At 37.2% G+C, this 20,879-nt stretch overlaps 1 protein-coding gene across 4 annotated transcripts in view; it reads left to right on the top strand.

Annotated features, from left to right (window-relative positions):
* Positions 1-20,879, top strand: part of GOSR1 (golgi SNAP receptor complex member 1) — a 48,795-nt gene that overhangs the window by 4,677 nt on the left and 23,239 nt on the right. For all 4 annotated transcript variants that reach the window (XM_066263123.1, XM_066263124.1, XM_066263125.1 and 1 more), the window contains exons 3-6: positions 5,584-5,671; positions 5,999-6,106; positions 10,797-10,888; positions 13,863-13,937. In XM_066263123.1, coding sequence (XP_066119220.1) covers positions 5,584-5,671; positions 5,999-6,106; positions 10,797-10,888; positions 13,863-13,937 — 363 coding nt within the window. The remainder of the gene's footprint in view (positions 1-5,583; positions 5,672-5,998; positions 6,107-10,796; positions 10,889-13,862; positions 13,938-20,879) is intronic.

The following is a 20,879-nucleotide window of genomic DNA, read 5'->3' as shown; positions in this document are numbered from 1 at the left end:
GCTCAGCCGTAGAGCGTCGGCCTGGCATGCGGGGGACTCGGGTTCGATTCCCGGCCAGGGCACATAGGAGAAGCGCCCATTTGCTTCTCCCCCCCCTTCCCCCCTTCCTCTCTGTCTCTCTCTTCCCCTCCCGCAGCCAAGGCTCCATTGGAGCAAAGATGGCCCGAGCGCTGGGGATGGCTCCTTGGCCTCTGCCCCAGGCGCTAGAGTGGCTCTGGTCACGGCAGAGTGACGCTCCGGAGGGGCAGAGCATCGCCCCGTGGTGGGCAGAGCATCGCCCCTGGTGGGCAGAGCATCGTCCCCTGGTGGGCGTGCCAGGTGGATCTCGGTCGGGCGCATGCGGGAGTCTGTCTGTCTCTCCCCATTTCCAGCTTCAGAAAAATACAAAAAAAAAAAATTAATATCATCATATAGTTTTATTGAATATGTTTGTGTTCCTAAACAAGTCATAGTATTCTCCAAAGTTAGTTAACTTGCTTTTTGGCTTAACATTATCTTTGAGATTAAGGTATTGAATACATTTAACTCTGTTATATTGATTTGCTACATAGAAGTATTACATTGTATGATCTCATCAACTTATTCTATAGGTGCACATTGTTTCCAATTGTTGCTAATTAATAATTTTAATAGCTGACAAAGTGTTTATCATGTGTCAGGTACTGTTTTAGGAGCTTTATATAAAGAGTACTGGGTACATTTTTACCTAAAAAAATGTTTTTATATATCTAGCAGTGAAGTTGTAGGTAGCAGAATTGTTAGTTGTTATCTTCTCTTTATTTTACATACTAGACTTTTTGGAGGACTGGTAGGTGAGATATTTTTCAGCTAATAATAATAAAAGCTGGCCCTGGCCAGATAGCTCAGTTGGTTAGAGTATTGTTCTGAAGCACAGAAGTTGTCGGTTTGATCCCCAGTCAGGGCACATAAAAAATAAAATAAAATAAAAGCTGACCTTGTGTAGTATTATAGACACACACATATAATATTTTATATTTTATAATAATAAAAACTGGAATTTGAGCCCAGATTTTTGTCTCCAGTGCCCTAATATTTTTTGTGCACATTTCAACAAAAGATTTATTCTAATACTATAGCCAAACTGTTGCTTCTTCTTATTTCTTTTTTATATTTTTTTATTTTAGTGAAGTGAGAGGCAGGGAGGCAGCGAGACAGACTCCTGCATACGCCCGACAGGGAATCACCCAGCAAGCCCCCTACTGGTCCGTGCTCTACCCATCTGGGGCCGCTGCTTCATTGTTCAGCAACCGAGCCATCTCAGCACTGAGGCGAGGCCATGGAGCCATCCTTAGCACCATGGGCCAACTTGCTGCAAATGAGCCGTGGCTGTGGGAGGGGAAGAAAAAGAGAGAGAGAAGGAAGAGGGTGAGGAGTAGAGAAGCAAATGGTCACCTCTCCTGTGTTCCCTGACCGGCATGGAATCTGGGACTTCCATACACTGGGCCAATGCTCTACCTCTGAGCCAACTGGGTAGAGCTCTGTTGCTTCTTTTTAACAGGGTACATTATTAAAGAAGCAGAAGTAGCAGGGCCAACATGTTGACTCTAGGATAAGCTATTTACATGTCATCTATCTTTAATGGCATTGTATTGCTTTGGGTTTGCCTTTACTTAGTAAGAGAATGAGGAATGGTGTTTTCGTTTTATTTTTTTTAATTTTTACTTACTGATTTTTAGAGAGAGAAAGGGAGAGAGGCAGAGAGAGAAACATCAATTAGTTGTTTCACTCCTTCCTGCTGTCATTGGTTGCTTCTTATATGTGCCCCGATCAGGGATCAAACTTGTAACTTCAGCATGTCAGGACGACAGTAACCAACTAAAGTCCATGGCCAAGGCCAGGGATGATCTTTTCTATGAATTAACTTATTTTATCACTGGAAAGCATATTTTCTAAATTTAAGTCTCCCACTTGGCTATGCCAATGATTATACATTTTAAAACTACAAATACTTAAGAGTTACAACTACATGATGCTTTTACTGTGTTCGCTCTGCTTCATGAATGCAGTATTTTTGAGACTTATTTAAAGTAAAAACCACCTTGAAAACATTCCTTAAGAAATTCTGCAACAAACTGGGACTGGCTCTATGGAATTACTTCAGCCTAACTCTCCTGTTCAATGAGAAGTCTAAGGCCACTTGACCTGTGGTGATGCAGGGGATAAAACGTCAACCTAGAACGCTGAGGTCACAGGTTTGAAACCCTGTGCTGCATAGTCAAGGCACATATGGGAGTTGATGCTTCTTGTTACCCCCCCCCACCTTCTCTCTAAAAATGAATAAATAAAATATTTTTTAAAAAGAGAAAGAAAGAAACCTAAGGCATGAGGATCAGGATCAATTTGCATTTTAAAGTGTTTTGTTTGTTGCCCTGGTTGAATGCATGTCATGGTGAATACATTCAGTGATGACCTATGAGTCATATAAAATGAATTGAATTTAACTGAATTTTAGTATTGCAGAGAATGAGTTTTTGACCATTTCCCTGGACTCACATACTCTCCTGAAAATGGTGAATGAAGAGATTGCCTCCTCATTCACTCAACATTCAGTGATCATCTACTTTGTGCCAAGTAGTGTTACGGGAGCTAAGGACAAATATGAATAAGACATAAACAATTTCCTCTCTCATAGAGCTTATATTTATTGGCCAAGTGTTCTTTTTTATATATGTTGTAATGGAGGATCTGTATTAGTAGTATATACAGAATTTTTGTGCATATTCTAAGATATAATTGCATAACTTTGGGGTGGCGCTGACACGGAATAAAGACGTAGATGTTTTGATACATTTTTAAGGCAAACTAAAATGTTTGAAGAAGAAATAAAAATTTGCATCTCATTAAACTTCTTTAAAATCCTCATTATTAGCTACTTTTAAGCTATTTCACTGCCTGTTACTAGTGCTGTGGAGGAAAAGATTAGTAGTTAAGGTGCTTTTTTGATGTTGAACTGATGACTTAATCTGTTTTCATTTGCCATACATATGTAATCACTGTCACAGGGCAGGAAAAAGTCTTCAGTAAGATTGGAGAGCATTGTCATTGCTTGGGTATTGATCTGTGTTCATTATAACTAAGATCTGTATTGAGCTGCTAATATGATAATACATAACACCTGGGGACCTAATGAAGGTTAGTGGTTTTTCAGAAGAGGCAAAAGAAACTTGCAGGATATGGTTTCATAATTTGAATCTGTCAAACATAAGTTTCACTTGTAAAACGATTTTTTATACTGATCAGACTTTTTTTTTTAAGCAAGACAGACATACAGGAAGGGAGAAAGACAATGAGAAGCATCTGCTCATAGTTGTGTCACTTGAGTTGTTCATTGATTGTTTTTCATATGTGTCTTGACTTGACCAGGGGTGGGGGTGGCAGAGGGAGGGCCTCAAGCTGAGCCAGTGACCCCTTCCTCAAGCCAGTGACCCTGCACTCAAGCTGGTGAGCCTGTACTCAAGCCGGATGAGCCCTTTCTCAATCCAGTGACCTCAGGGTTTCAAACCTGAGACCTCAGCATCCCAGTTCAATGCTCTGTCCCCTACACACCACCACCACCAGTCAAGCACTGACCATTCAGATTTAAAAAGATAGTTCACATTTTTGCAAAACAAAACTGAAACAATTGCATGATATAATTGGAAATGTAGAGGATTGGTACTAAAACTTCGCTGCTGGACATGGCTATCTATGTTAGACTTAAAGACAGTTCCTGATTTAATAACAAGTTATCAAATCTGTGAATCATTTAAATCTCAATTTTTTTTTTATTTTTTTTTTCATTTTTCTGAAGCTGGAAACGGGGAGAGACAGTCAGACTCTCGCATGCGCCCGACCGGGATCCACCCGGCACGCCCACCATGGGGCGAAGCTCTGCCCACCAGGGGGCGATGCTCTGCCCATCCTGGGCGTCGCCATGTTGCGACCAGAGCCACTCTAGCGCCTGAGGCAGAGACCACAGAGCCATCCCCAGCGCCCCGGCCATGTTTGCTCCAATGGAGCCTTGGCTGCGGGAGGGGAAGAGAGAGACAGAGAGGAAAGCGCGGCGGAGGGGTGGAGAAGCAAATGGGCGCTTCTCCTGTGTGCCCTGGCCGGAATCGAACCCGGGTCCTCCGCACGCTAGGCCGACGCTCTACCGCTGAGCCAACCGGCCAGGGCTAAATCTCAATTTTATTTTATGTCTTTTTGGTAAGCGTCAAGGACAGAAGAGAGAACTTAATATAAGGTCTAAACGACCATTGCTTTGGCGTAAAAATTTAAAAGCTTTTTTCTTGGCTCTGTGGAGCCTCTGCCTCAGGCTCTAAAAGTAGCTTGGTTGTAAGCATGGCCTCAGGTAGGCAGAGTATCAGCCCCAGACAGGGTTTGCTAGGTGGATCCCCGTCAGGGCACATGCAGGTGTCTCTCTGTATCTCACTTAAAAATTTCTTTTAATTAAAAAAGAAAAAAGTTTATTTCTGATAGATCCTATTGCATTATTTCTAATACATTTTATGGCTCCTCTTATTTGCTGTCTTGCATAGTTCTACAGTTTTATTTCAGATAAGTAAGCACTATCATAGCTTAACTTACTTTTATTTGGGAAATGGTAAACAAGCATTTAGAATTTCTTTACATTGCTAAAACTGGATTTATTAAAGCTTGGGAAAATCTTATATTCATATAATGAATTTAATATTAAGAATATGTGTGATCTTTATAGGAAAACTTAACATAAAAATCACAGCTTTTTTTTTTTTTTTTTTTTTTTTTTTTTTACAGAGGCAGAGATAGACAGGGACAGACAGGAACAGAGAGAGATGAGAAGCATCAATCAACAGTTTCTCGTTGCGCGTTGCGACTTCTTAGTTGTTCATTGATTGCTTTCTCACATGTGCCTTGACCGTGGGCCTTCAGCAGACCGAGTAACCCCTTGCTGGAGCCAGCGACCTTGGGTCCAAGCTGGCGAGCTCTTTGCTCAAGCCAGATGAGCCCGCGCACGACCTCGGAGTCTCGAACCTGGGTACTTCCGCATCCCAGTCCGACGCTCTATCCACTGCGCCACCGCCTGGTCAGGCAAAAAAAATCACAGCTTTTTAAAAACAGAATGTCTCAGGCCCTGGCCGGTTGGCTCAGCGGTAGAGCGTCGGCCTAGCGTGCGGAGGACCCGGGTTCGATTCCGGCCAGGGCACACAGGAGAAGCGCCCATTTGCTTCTCCACCCCTCCGCCGCGCTTTCCTCTCTGTCTCTCTCTTCCCCTCCCGCAGCCAAGGCTCCATTGGAGCAAACATGGCCGGGGCGCTGGGGATGGCTCTGTGGTCTCTGCCTCAGGCGCTAGAGTGGCTCTGGTCGCAATATGGCGACGCCCAGGATGGGCAGAGCACCGCCCCTGGTGGGCGTGCCGGGCGCATGCGGGAGTCTGTCTGACTGTCTCTCCCTGTTTACAGCTTCAGAAAAATGAGAGAAAAAAAAAAACAAAAACAGAATGTCTCGGATTCTACTTGACCTCTTTAAGAATAATTACGTTATTATTTTAAATGTGTTTTAAAGGTTTAGGTTTAAGTAATATATTTTCTTTAAACTCTTTAGCTCTGATACAACTCCTCTTTTAAATGGATCAAGCCAAGACAGAATGTTTGAAACAATGGCAATTGAAATTGAACAGCTTTTGGCAAGGGTAAGCACTTTCTGTTAAATGGTTATTTTGCTAATAACTGTGTACTTGTTAGTTATGGTACTAGATTCTATTAATGCATAAGTATTTATTGAAGTCACCTTTCATCGTGATGTATCCTTCCCAGGCCCCTTGAATTTTGATGATAGCCGTTCCCCAGTCCTACGAGGGTTATTTTAGCTCTTATGTATTAGTTGACAGAAGTACTGAATACTTGCCTAGAATCTTCTTGTTTTGCTTTGTTTTTGCTGTTAGTCAAAGAACAAACAGGCAAATTCTTTATCACTTTATAGTGCTTTGTAAAATATTTTCTACGTTTTTCTGTTTTAGCTTACAGGAGTAAATGATAAGATGGCGGAATATACCAACAGTGCGGGTGTCCCCTCCTTGAACGCAGCGCTGATGCATACATTGCAGCGACACAGAGACATACTGCAGGTAAGCTATTAGGCTTGAGATTTTTATGTTGTTATTGTGGTTTTTTAAATCCCTGAGTACAATGTGTGTTCATGTAGTTAAGAGAACAAAGGGGAAGATCTTCTGAGAGGGTAAGTGCTATGCTATAAAAGTTTGTCCTGTTTTACTTTTCTTCCTTGGTATTATTAAATTCTGAAAATGTCTTAATATCTAATAGCTCTTGATTTTGCCTGGTAAAATTTAATAATATTCATCAGTAGATAAATATTTTGTGGGAAACCTTGCTAACTAACTGTAACAGCAAAATGGCCACTGGTCATGCATAGGCAGTAATATGGTGGTTTAGCCTTCATTAGGCTTCAAATATAACATGGTAGAGGAGTAATTTAGTGTATTATTGGAGAAAACATTAAAAGTGTAACAACAAAATGAAACAAACTCTAAAAATTTTATGTATGGAGAATTAATATATAGTATATAAATAGGAAGGTGAGTCTTTTTTCTTAATGAAAAAATTCAGCAACCATTTCTAATTTTAAAACTTGTTAAAAAATAGGAATAGAGGGATACTTTAGTTGCCTAATGCAAAAATGTGTATTTCAGTTGAAAAGTTAGCATCATGCTTAATAATAGAGCAATAAAAGCATTTCCATTAAAGGGAAAAAAAGACAAGAATATTTTGGAAATGCTTTGTGGTGCAATTAAACATAAAAAGAAATAAGATAAAAGGAAGAGAAAATTTGTATTATGTGGCAATGTAAGGTTATATAGCTAATACAACCAAGAAAACTAAAAAAAAGTTAGAAACAAATTTCAGTGTGATAGTAGATCACAAAATTAATATATAAAAGCAAGTAATTTTTTTTCATACAAACAATAACCTGTTAGAAAGTACAGTGGGTCTGACCAGGTGGTGGAGCAGTGGATTGAGGATAGGACTGGGATGCGGAGGACCCAGGTTCGAGACCCCGAGGTCACCAGCTTGAGCACGGGCTCATCTGATTTGAGCAAAAGCTCACCAGCTTGGACCCAAGGTTGCTGGCTCGAGCAAGGGGTTACTCGGTCTGCTGAAGGCCTGCGGTCAAGGCACATATGAGAAAGCAATCAATGAACAACTAAGGTGTCACAACAAAAAACTGATGATTGATGCTTCTCATCACTCTCAGGTCCTGTCTGTCTGTCCCTGTCTATCCCTCTCTCTGACTCTCTCTCTGTCCCTGTAAAAAAAAAAAAAAAGAAAGAAAAAGAAAATACAGTGGAAGAAACTATAAAATCTTTATGTGTAAATTTAATAAGAATGAATGTATAGGACTCATATGTATAAAACTTCACTGAGGAATGTAAAAGATTTATTCTGCTTTTGGATGGAAAAATTTCTCTCTAAATTAACCTATAAATTGAATGCTTTCCCAATGGAAATAAGTTTTTAAATTTATTTATTTCCTGGCCCTGGCCAGTTAGCTCAGTTGGTTACGAGCATCATCCCAAAATGCCATAGTTAGCAGGTTCGATCCCCAGTCAGGGCACATACAGGAAGCAACCAGTGAATGCACAACTAAAAGGAATAACAGATGAATTCTCCCCTCTCCCCTTCCCTTCTCCCTTCACACTTCTCCTCTCCTCTCTCCTTTCCCTTCTTCTCCCTCTCTCTCCCTCCCTATGTCACCCCTCTGCTTTCTTTTTTTTTTTTTTTTGCATTTTTCTGAAGCTGGAAACAGGGAGAGACAGTCAGACAGACTCCCGCATGCGCCCGACCGGGATCCACCTGGTACGCCCACCAGGGGCGATGCTCTGCCCATCCTGGGCGTCGCCATGTTGCAACCAGAGCCACTCTAGCGCCTGAGGCAGAGGCCACAGAGCCATCCCCAGCGCCCAGGCCATCTTTGCTCCAATGGAGCCTTGGCTGCAGGAGGGGAAGAGAGAGACAGAGAGGAAGGCGCGGCGGAGGGGTGGAGAAGCAAATGGGCGCTTCTCCTGTGTGCCCTGGCCGGGAATCGAACCCGGGTCCTCCGCACGCTAGGCCGACGCTCTACCGCTGAGCCAACCGGCCAGGGCCTCCCTCTGCCTTCTTATGTCTCCCTCTCCCGCCTTCCCTCTCCTCTCCCTCCCTCTCCATCTCCTTCCATCTCTCTCCATCTCCCTACCTTCCTCTCTCTGTCTCTCTAAAATCAATCTACCAAAAAACAAGCAAACACAGAATTCTGAAAAACTTCTTTAAAAAAATTTGTTGGGATGGTGAACACACAATGCAATAGACAGATAATGTATTACAGAATTGTACACCTGCAACCTGTATAATTTTATTAACCAAAGTTACTCCAATAAATTCAATAAAAAATTGAAAAATAAAATAGTAATAATAATAAATTTATTTGCTTTATATTTTTTAATTGGCATAATGATACCAGGTTTCAATTTTTTTAGTTGGCAAAATGACACCAGAGTTTATTTGGAATCATAGATATACAGGAATAACCAGGAAAAAACATATAAATATAATGATATGTAGTAAAGGATGCTTAGTTCTATCAGATATTAAAACCTGTGAAAAAGTTATAATAATTAAGACAGTTTAATTCTAGAGAAAAAGAGACCATTTCTCTTTTTAAGAATAGTTTTCTTTTTATAGATCCACATATGCATGGAAATTTATTTTTAGCATAAAGGTAGTATTTTAAATCAGTGAGAAAGATTATAAAATAAATAGAGCTGTAACAGTTGGCTACTTATTTTGGGAGGAAAAAAACCAAACCTCAAATTCTGTCTCATTTCTTCCATCCAGAAAAATTCCAAATGAATCAAAGATTTATATGTAGACAAAGAAACCATAAAAGTTCAGAATAAAATATGGGTGAAATTATACATTTGGAGTAGTAAAGGACTTTCTAAGCAAGACTTAATACCGGAAACTATAACAACTACTTTGTCTAATATGCAGAGACATAATGGAAATAAGAAAAAGACAACCTAATATGAAAATGGACAAATGATACAAACTTGTGTACAGAAAATGAGTAGCCAAAACCATAAAAAGATGTTCAGCTGCATCCCAAATAAAAATACAAAAATCAATGAGACATGATTTTTCAGCCTGTCAAATTGGTAAATCTTGAAACATTTGTAACCTATTATTGACAAGAGTGTAGGAAAATGGACATTCATCTGTTTTTCTGGGAACATAAATTACAGTCTGATTTATTTATTTAGAATTTATTTACTCATTTTTAGATAAAGAGGAGAGAGATTGGGGGGTGGGGTGACAGGAAGCATCAACTCCCATATGTGCCTTGACCAGGTGAGCCCAGGGTTTCAAACCAGCGAGCTCAGTGTTCCAGGTCGATCCACTGTGCCACCACAGATCAAGCCAGTCTGATTTAAATGTAAGATTCTTTGGTCCAGTTATTATTATTATTATTATTATTTTGTATTTTTCTGAAGTGCAAAGCAGGGAGGCAGAGAGACAGACTCCCACATGCATCAGACTGGGATCCACCTGGCATGCCCAATAGGGGGCAGTGCTATGCCCATCTGAGGTGTTGCTTCGTTACAAGTGGAGCCATTCTAGCACCTGAGGCAGAGGCCATGGAGTCATCCTCAGCGCCCAGGCCAACTTTGCTCCAATGGAGGCTTGGCTGCAGGAGGGGAAGAGAGAGACAGAGAGGAAGGAGAGGGGGAAGGGTGGAGAAGCAGATGGACGCTTCTCCTGTGTGCCCTGACAGGGAATTGAACCCAGGACTTCCACATGTCGGATCGATGCTCTACCTCTGAGCCAATCAGTCAGGGCCTATTGTGGCATTTTTCAACAGCAAATAAAGCAACTAAAATGTTCATCACTAGGCAATTTATTAAATTATGATAGTCATAAGATAGAATTCTAGATAGCTATTAAAAACAATGTCAATTTCTATTTGCTAATATGGAAAGTTTATTTGATATTTTATGAACTAGAAAAAAACAGGTGTACAGCAGAATGTAATATGATTTCTTTAGCATAAATGAAATAATAGATAAGCTTGTATATGCAAAAACATATTTTCTGAAAGAAGATTAAAGTGATGATAATGTTATAAACTGTGGAGCAGGATGGTTTTTACTTTTTATTCCTTTTAATGCTTTTTCAGTATTCTCGCCATGTGATGGAATTATGATTTTTGCCTTTTATACTTCTCTGATTTTAAAATGTAATGAGTACTCCTTAATAGCTTTAAAATATGGTAGTAGAAAAAGAAAGGAAAATATTTAAAGCTTATTTTGTTCTTTACAATTCTCAGTTCTGTTCTTCCTTTGATTGGTTTAAGAATTAAGTATCTCTGAATTGTTCCAAAAGGATGAAATTTGAAAATAAACCCATTGGGTGCATTAATGAGTAGAAAGAGCCCCTTAAGTTTTATCATAGGCTATTTGAAGTCATTTTATCTTATGATTATAATTAAATTTACAATTCTTTCTCATAAAACAAGGTAAAAGATGCAAAGAATAGTGATTTCATAGCACTGTTAGCCTACCACTGACTTGTTTTCATTTAAAAGAATTTGCTTACTCTTCAGGAAACTGATTATAACATTGTTTTTACCTTTTGGCAGTTTGATTTCTTAAATAGCAGTTTTCTTGACAGAAGTTTATAATATGATGACAATACATAATTGGTTCAGTAAGATGAAATGTATAAGATAATTAGCTTACGTTGAGACTGGATATTGATTTATTGCAGGATTATACACATGAATTCCATAAAACCAAAGCAAACTTTGTGGCAGTACGGGAAAGGGAGAATCTCATGGGATCAGTACGAAAGGATATTGAGTAAGTTACCTTTTATTTTATTTTGTAGGATGTTTGTTCAGATTTAGATTTAGAGTATAGCAAATTGAAAAGAATCATGGTTTAGATTTCAAGGTTTCTCACTTCCATTCACTGTTCTTTAAACATTGCTGCAATAATATGGTCCTAGTTTACTTTGCTGATCTTAACTTCAGCTTCCCCAGCTTTATCATTGACTCCTGCCAAACTTGACTTTCCTGTCTTAATTCAGAGTCCAGCTTAGATATCTTCATGAGTTTTTTTCTGATCTCCTACCACCCACGTTAAGAAGTATAACATTAGTAACTGAAACTCTCTGTTTTTCTTCCTGATTATTACCCATTTCTCTACCCTCTCCAATGCCCCTACAGTTATGTATTCAGGTAGCTATCAAAGTAGTTTTTACTTTCCTGGAATCTGAAATATCTTTTTTTTCCAGATTTTATACAAACTTCTAGTCTTATGTAAAATTATTTATGGACTCAGCATTTTTATTCTGATCTCAATCCATAATTTTAGTATATGTGCTGCCGAAGCAAGCACTCAATCCTTTTTTTTTTTTTGCATTTTTCTGAAGCTGGAAACGCGGAGGCAGTCAGACAGACTCCCGCATGCGCCCGACCGGGATCCACCCGGCACGCCCACCAAGGGGCGATGCTCTCGGGACCAGAGCCACTCTAGCGCCTGGGGCAGAGGCCAAGGAGCCATCTCCAGCGCCCCGGCCATCTTTTTGCTCCAATGGAGCCTCGGCTGCGGGAAGGGAAGAGAGAGACAGAGAGGAAGGAGAGGGGGAGGGATGGAGAAGCAGATGGACGCTTCTCCTGTGTACCCTGGCCGGGAATCAAACCCAGGACTTCCACACGCCAGGCCGACGCTCTACCACTGAGCCAACCGGCCAGGGCCTCAATCCATAATTTTAAAGATTTATTCTTTTCTTACATCCCTTTACCTCACTTTCAATAATATATTCTAGCATTTCTTTGTTTTTGTTTTTGTTTTTAATTCTTATTTATTGATTTTAATGAGAGAGGAAGGAAGAGAGAAAAAAACAGGAACATCAATCTCTTCCTGTATGTACCCTGACCCGGGATTGAACTGGCAACCTCTGCGCTTCGGGATGATGCTCTAACCAATTGAGCTGTCCAGCCAGGGCATATTCTATCATTTCATACACATTTTGACATTTTTTTCACCACTGAACACAACTGACAAGGCAGAAGCCATTGGGCATCTAATTAAATCTGAGGACTTCCCATTTGGGCCTGTCATTGATGCCTACCTATCATTGTCGCTCTTGTGATAATTTTATGTATATATTTCATAAGTAAGTATGAAGCTTATGTTTCACAAACTGATGTAAGTCATGTGTGCTCTGAAAACATTTTCCTCGACACCATTTATTTTGTTGTAAAAGTTAGACAGTTTTGCAACAGAAATAAAGCAATACTCATTACATTCAGAACTCTAACTCAAGATTTTCCAGCCATCAAAGTTATATTTCTACCTCTAGAAATTATCTTGGAAAAATAATTTTTACTGTTTGTCTTGGTTTTAGTTATGTTTCTTTTATGGTTAGTCATAATGTACTTTTGTAACATACAGAAGTAAAAAAACTAAACATTTTTGCCATAATTAAGAATTTTTGTGATATTTTTGTTCTCAGGAACAGGTAAATCTATTGCTTAATTTCTGTACAGTTAATTTACATATATCTATTAAGGGATGCATTGAGGACCCTGTAGGGGACAGGCTTTAATATGTAGGCATTTAGTGTCCCCACAGTTTGTGGAAATTACTAGAATACAGCCCGTATAAGAACTTGCTTTCTGACAGATGATCATGAAAGAAACATGTTCATCTATTCATTAAACTATTTCCTGAATGCCAACCGTGAGTAAAACACTATGCAGTCACAGTAAAAGATAGAAATGAAAAGACCAACTTGGCCTTTTAGTTTATAATCTAGGTGTTAGAGAGTAAGTAGTAAGGCACATACTCAAATTCATATGAGAATATAATTAATGAGGTAAGATATAGTAGTTTTTTGCAATTACATACCACTTTTTTGGTTTTGTATAATCTTTTAGTATTTATAACAATTATTCTGTTTTATAAAAGTAGATTCTAAGAGTCTTATCTACGATGGTTAACTGGCTAATAAGTGATGGAATAAAGAATTAAATCCAAACCATCAGTCATCCAAGTCCAGTGTGTTCTTAGTTATAACATTCTGCTTTTCCTGGTGTTTTCTTTCCCTCTGTGCTCTGTGTATTAGCACTGCCTCTCAGCCAGGAGTTGAGTTTTAGCAGCGTGACCCTCTTTTGTCCTACTGCAGTATATGTGCCATCACTTAAATGTTTAATTTTGTTTTTGATACTTTTATGGTAAGAACAGAAACATGTAAGTGTTAATAGTAATGATACAAGACATATTCTTGTAAAGTTCAACATGCTTAAGACTAAGATAGAAGTCCTTAAGTATGCCAAAACTGGCAGATCTTTACCTTCATCTTGGTGCCCCTTAGGCTGTAGTTGGTGGACTGCATGTGCCATTGTGAAGGAACCATTCCATTTCGGTAGCTTTCCCACCCCATGTGCTGTGTAATAATCTGTCCAAAGTTTTACTTCCTCTTGGAGAAGATAAAGATATAGGAGATAACAGACAAAGAAAGGAAAAATAAGATTTTTGATTGTTTAATAATGTTGGATTATATTGGTGAAAAATAATAAACTCTTAGGCCTAAATGAGAGACATTTATATTTATTGATAGTAGATGTCATTTTTAGAAAGCAATGAAAAGAAATGTGCATGTTAATTGTTCATTTAAAACTATGGAGAGGCTCAATTTGTCCACTTTGTATATTATATTACTAGAGTTAAGTCACTTAATCTTTTTTTCTTCTCTTTTTCTTTTTTTTCTTTTTATTTGCAGTTATCTGCCAAAAAATGTTCTTAAATGTTCTCTATTTTGTTCTAGGTCATATAAAAGTGGGTCTGGAGTAAACAACAGAAGAACTGAACTATTTTTGAAAGAACATGAGCACCTTCGAAAGTAAGTATTGCTGAATGTATGCATACTGTGTAGTTTCCCATACTTATTCATTTATTCACTTACAAGAAATTTTTATCGTGTTTATTATGGTAATTGCTTTATCAGTGCTAATTCATTTAATTTTTCTGATTGATCTTGCTCAGTAGAAATGGAATTGCAACTGTTTTGACAATAATTAGGAAAGATGCTGTCAATATAAAAAAGTCTACATTCACATCATTTAATTGTTATCTGAAATAGTCTTTTATTGCCTGTTTCTTTTTTCTTTAGCAAGTTTATTGCTCTAATACTTTTTTTACTTCTCTAGGTTATTAGTAATAATATTGATAATTTATGTTTGAATGGCCTGATAACTTTTACATATGTCAAGAAACATTAGAGCCTGACCTGTGGTGGCGCAGTGGATAAAGCGTCGAACTGGAAATGCTGAGGTTGCCGTTTTGAAACCCTGGGCTTGCCTGGTCAAGGCACATATGGGAGTTGATGCTTCCAGCTCCTCCCCCCTTCTCTCTCTCTCTCTCTCTCTCTCTCTCTGTCTCTCTCTCCTCTCTAAAAATGAATAAATAAAATAAAAAAACAATAATTGTTTCCTTTAAAAAAAAAAAAGAAAGAAACATTAGAAAGGGTAAATAACTATTCAGCAAATCCACAAAAAATCTTATTTTCTAAGAATTCAAAAGAAAATACCTATAAACTTAGATGAACTATATATATCTATATCTATAACTATATATAATATAACAATATATATTTATTATATGTAGATTAATATATATAACTATATATAGTTATTATATCCATCTATCTAGGTATATAGTTATAGAGATATATTTTAAAGCTAGTCAGCATACTCTGTCTCTGCTTCATCTTTTTTTCTTTGATATGTACTAATTTCTTTAATTATTTTTTCTATATTTTGTTATAGAACTTAAGGATCAGAAAATTATCTCTTTGAGCTCAGCCTCTAAGCACTTGAGCAGCTAGTATGCATGATAGTTAAATGTAATGAATTATGTTGATATTTGCTGCTGAATGTCAAATTAGTCGTTTATATGAGCTTAGTATACTGTTCTATTTATTTTTCTTTAAGGATTACCACTTAAATATGAACTCTTGAAATCAGAACTTAGAAAGATCAAGAACTTTTTAAAAGTCTGGCTGCTTCTAGTGTAGATAGTTTTTAGTGTTTTCTTAATCTGTTGAATATTATTGATTGGCACAAGGGGGCAGTCTTTCCTATAGTATGTTTAGTTTGTAGTTATTCATAGGTTTGGTGGTTCATTTTATATTTGATAAAGACCACCATAAAGAGAATTTTTGCATTACATTTTAAAGTATATTAATTTATTCTTGGCATACAGAATAATTTAAGGAATAAGATTCTGAAGTAGCACAAAATAAGGATTAGATTGAATTGGTGTTTTTTTATTGCCTCAAAAAAAAAATTAAACAGATGCAGTAGTTTAATTACTTTAAGAATGATTTCTTATTGAAAAGAATATATCAGTAATTATATGCATTAATATCCTTTATTTCATTATTTCAGAACACATTGTATATTATGAATTATATATGAAAACTTGCAGTTTTGCATTATTTTAATAATGCAGAGATAGCCTTTTAGGAGTTTGATACTGCCCACTTTACTGGAAAAGATACAATAATTCAGGGACACACAGCTTAAATTATTTAAGGTTATAGAAATGACAAGAAGATTAGAAATCAAAAGATATTTTCTGTTTTTGTTTCTCAGACAATATTATATATAATATACTTTACTTATATTCCTTTTAGCATTCTTGTGAGAAAGTTTGTATGTGCTCATTTTATACAGAGAGAACCTGAGAGGGATGAAGTTGAATGGAATATTAGCTAATGAATTTGGGGAATTACTAAAACTAAAAACAAGGGCTTAGTCGTTGCTCTCAATATTAGAACACAGAACTCCCAAATACGTTTTTTTTTTTTTTTATTTGAGAAAGAGAGAGGAAGGGAGTGAGACCACTGGCTGGGGGAAAGAGAGGGATCGGCAGAGAGAATCATCAACTCGCTGTTACATTTAGTTGTGGACTCATTGGTTGGTTCTTATATGTGCCCTGACCGGGGACATATTAGCATTATAATAATACACTTAGGTATAAATATGTCCATGAATGAGTAAAGAATTATTCTCAGTTGGAGGCCTACAATATTTTTTTTTACCTGTCTTGGGCTATGTTTAGACTACTGATATTTTGAAATATTTTAATTCAGCAGCCTTGTTATTTGGGTGATTCAAAGTTGTAATTGTGGAAATATTTTAGGTAGGCATTTGAAAAACATTAATAATGATTTCACTTTTTGTTTCATGATTTTTAGCTGCATTTCGTAGAGGTCACGTGGCTAATATACTGCTCACAATTTATTTTATTGCTTCATGTTCATTTTGAAATATCCTCTAATTTTTGTGAGCAGTTAGAGATTCAAACTCAGGTCCTCAGATTGTGTTGCTTCTACAATTCTGCACTGCCGCTCAATGATGGTTCTATAGAATCTACTTCGCAGAGTTGCTAAGTTAGTATATATAAAAGGCTTTGTAAACTGTGAGGCATTTCTGTATAAAGCAGAACATAATGAGGGTTACAAGAGTAAGAAAAGCAAATAGTAAAGAAGAAAACATTTTACTGTATGTACACTGACAATTTACATTTCTTAGATAGAATTTGAAATACTTTTGATGCCAGAATAATCTTTGTGAAATGAAATTCTAATTATATTAACTTATATAAAAAGACTATGAACATACTTTAAAAATATGAGACATAATGATGACCATAATTTAGTGACCTTTAGAAGGAGTGATTTTTTTTTAAATCCCAAAAGTTTTTGGTATAGTTGTATGTAGTATATTATTTAATAAATATCATCTGATGTCATTAAACACTGACCATACTATAACATCTATGAATGGGATAACATAGTAGACTCTCAGCATTCAAGATTTGACTTCAGCTTTCTTAATTATTTATGAACCCTAAAGGATTCATGGTGTAGTTTTGTTGAGAAACAAACTTGAATGTTATGTGTTATAAAACTGGCACTGGGGAAGTCAGTTGGCTAATGAGTACATCTAAGCTATCGGGACAACAAGATTTACACTTCAGCCTCACTTCTACCTTCATATTTGCTGTTTGTTGTTATTTACTTGGTAACTACCATAAAATGCTTTGTGACATGCATATCTATACTTTTTTTCTTTGTGAAACATTATTTCAAGGAGAAAACAATTATAAAGTAATACTAGTGAGGTGATACTAAGAAAGCAGTGCTCTTTAAATAGAAAAATGGAAAGCTAATGGAAGAAACTATATGTAAGAGTAGTAGTAGCCATAAACTTGGGGCTATGCAAAGATTTTGAGATAGAGCCCTCATATATATTGGGGTCATTTATGTTAAAGGAATTGAATTTTTCGCCTGTGAGAACTGGTAGCATTTGATTATTTCACTCTGTATTTATCATTCCATTCATGGAGTAAATCACATATCAAAGTTCCATTTGTCTCAAGTGGTACAACTGTCTGCCATATTGAAATAGAAGACAAAGCAATTATCAATAGTATTACCTTGAACATACTTTGCTTATTTTTTATATTCATTTGATAATGTCCAATTTTACAAAGTAGAAATGATAAAGTTAGGAGCTTTTATACAGCCCTCATTTTCCTTCACTTGGAACTGTAGTGAAATTAAATTCATCTTCAGTTGGAACATGGCTTTGTTAAAGAGTAAAACTTGACTTGCAGGTGTTCGCTGTTGGGAGGAATTTTCTCTTCCCAGATATGTGTTATCCATGAGGGATATCTTTCAAGACACCCTTGGATAGTATCAAACCATATATATACTATCTTTTTTTCTATACATACCTATAATAAAGTGTAATTTATAAATTAGTCACAATAAGAGATTTACAACAATAACAACTAATAAAATAGAACAGTTATAACAAAATAAAAGTTATATATGTGGTCACTTGTTTCAGAGATGCCTTGCTGAAGTCTTCGTATAAGTTCAGTGCTTTCTGGTGCAACACATTGCCATCAGTTGGAATAACTATTCTGTTCATGTCTTCCACCCACAAACTTAACACCTTTTCCACCTTAACTAAACACTGATCATATACTGTGGCTGTAACTTTTGCAGTTTGAAGTGCAACAGCAAAACCAACACACATTTCTTTCTTTTTAACAATTTCACAAGTAGAAGATTTGTTGTTACCGTAGATCTTAGCAACTTCAGCATACAATTTATTTGCTTTCCTTATTAAGTTGAGAACTTTCACATTTTCACTTAAGGCTTTTTTCTGGCATATCTGAATTGCCAGTGTTACTACTGTTGCACTTTGGGGTCATTATTAAGTAAAATAAGGTCTACTTGAACACAAGCCCTGTGACACTATGACAGTCAATCTGATAACCAAATGACTACTAGAAGACTGATGGATGAGTAGTACATACAGCGTGGATTTGCTGGACAAAGGGATAATTCACATCCCAGGTGGGACAGAGTGGAACAATGCAAGATTTCATCATACTACTCTGTGTGCAGTTTAAAACTTATGAATTGTTTGTTTCTGGAATTTTCCATTTAATATTTTTGGATCATGGTTGACCATTGGTAACTGAAACCACAGAAAGTGAAACCATGGATAAGGGGGAACAACTGTATATATCCTCCTTACTCTCTGGAAGTTTATAAGGATTATTTCAGTGTTAATTCTGATTGCTATTTTATTACTCCAAGAAGTGTCTTATTTATTTATTCATTTATTAAGTATTAAGGAGTGTCTTCTGTATGCCAGGTATTATACTAGACCAGTGGTTCTCAAACTTTTTGAAGTCAGGGTGCATTTAAAATCTTACAAATAATTGTAGGCGCACTATATACAAATTTCTGAGAAATGTGTTATAATAATTAAGTCAAATAATAAAGAAAAAATATAAAGTGCAAGTGTGCTTTTATGGTAATTAAATGAAATAAATATGACAAAATTAAATTTATTCTGACATTAAAAAACATTTTTATGTTACATTTTTTGAGTTATGCTTTCTGGAATTCGTAAAAAAGGTTCAAAAATTTAAAAGTGACAAAAATGTTTTCTTTATACACACACACACACACACACACATTCTTAGTAAGATTTAGTAAATTCGGCAGGTCCCGGTACAAATGTGTTTTTCATTCTTGTGTTTATGAGAAACATGAACCTGATGTATCCTAGCGATTTCTTCAATGTTTGGGCATATATTTGAAAGGCAAACTCTCATTTCCTCGTCAATACATTGTAGAATTCCTGTATTTTTACTCTTAATTGTGTTGAGTGCAGAAAACTTCCACCATACATATCATCTTAATTTTACACCAAACAAAGGATACAAGAAACTTGCCTCCAGTCTTTCTGGGAAACATGGGGGGTAGTGTAAACAATCCAGCACCACAGCTTAACAGCCTTTTGCAACCTAATCAGGCAGGTGAGGTGGGGGGTTGGGCAGGCTGTCAGCTTACAGCCAATTCCCCACACCTCTGTCCCCCAAAAGTCTAAACTCCAAAAACCATGTTGGTTTTTTGGTCCCCAACAGAAACATATTTCTCTGGAATACCATAGAGTGCACCTGGAAATCTTCTAAGGTGTACACTTTGAGAACCACTGTACTAGACTCTAGGGCAGGAGTCGGGAACCTTTTTGGCTGAGAGAGCCATGAACGCCACATATTTTAAAATGTAATTCCGTGAGAGCCATACAATGAACCATGTACGTTATGCATTATCCAATAAAAATTTGGTGTTGTCTCAAAGGACAGCTGTGATTGGCTCCAGCCACTCGCAACCATGAACATGAGTGGTAGGAAATGAATGGATTGTAATACATGAGAATGTTTTATATTTTTAATGTTATTTTTTTTTGTTAAAGATTTGTCTGTGAGCCACATCTGGCTCGCGAGCCATAGGTTCCCGACCCCTGCTCTAAGGAATAAACGATGAATCAAATTCAGTCTCTACTCCATGGGAACTTACTCTGGTTAGAGAAATAATAAACATATAATTATGATGTCCTGTGAAAGATTTTATTTTAAAAAGCATTAAATGAGATAATGTATATAGAAACACTAAAATTTTGCAAATTTAAGACATTTTCCTCTGACCCTGGCTGGTTTGCTCAGTGGATAGAGCATAAGCCCACCGTTCAGATGTCCCAGGTTTGATCCCCGATCAAGGCACACATGAGAAGCGACCATCTACTTCTCCTCCCCTCTCTTTCCCCTTTCTCTCCCCTTTCTCCTTTCTCTCTGTCTCCCCCTCTCATAGCTTGATTGGTTCCCGCATTGGCCCCAGGCACTGAGGATAGCTCAGTTGATTCAAGCATCGGCCTCAGACAGGGGTTGGTGGGTGGATCCCAGTCAGGGTGCATGCAGGAGTCTGTCTCTCTCTTCTCTCCTCTCACTTAAAAAAGGAAAAGAAAAATAATATTTTTACCCCAGTGCATATTACAATGTCTGGCATATCTTAAATGCTTGTATAGTCTTGAGTGAGCTGATGGAGAGCAAAGAGCTGTGAAAACATAATATTATAAAGAGGAATTAGTTCTGCCTGGATGTATACATGGTATGGAGAAGGCTTTACAATGGTTGTGACTTTTGAGCTGGACTTTGAAATATAAGCAATTTTTTTAAAGAATTTATTCATTTTAGAGAGAAGGGGAGAGGAGCAGAAAGCATCAACTCCCATATGTGCCTTGACCGGGCAAGCCCAGGGCTTCAAACTGGCGACCTCAGCATTCTAGGTCGACGCTTTATCCACTGTGCCACCACAGGTCAGGCTGAAATATAAGCAATTTATGTTTGGAATTGGGAAAGGAGTTTACAGAGTATGAGAGAGACTATGAGACATAAAAGTGCTTTAATTTAT

This window comes from Saccopteryx bilineata, chromosome 2 (genome assembly GCF_036850765.1).
Source record: "Saccopteryx bilineata isolate mSacBil1 chromosome 2, mSacBil1_pri_phased_curated, whole genome shotgun sequence".
NCBI classification, from domain to species: Eukaryota; Metazoa; Chordata; class Mammalia; order Chiroptera; family Emballonuridae; genus Saccopteryx; species Saccopteryx bilineata.
This window is presented reverse-complemented; position numbering and strand designations above follow the sequence as displayed.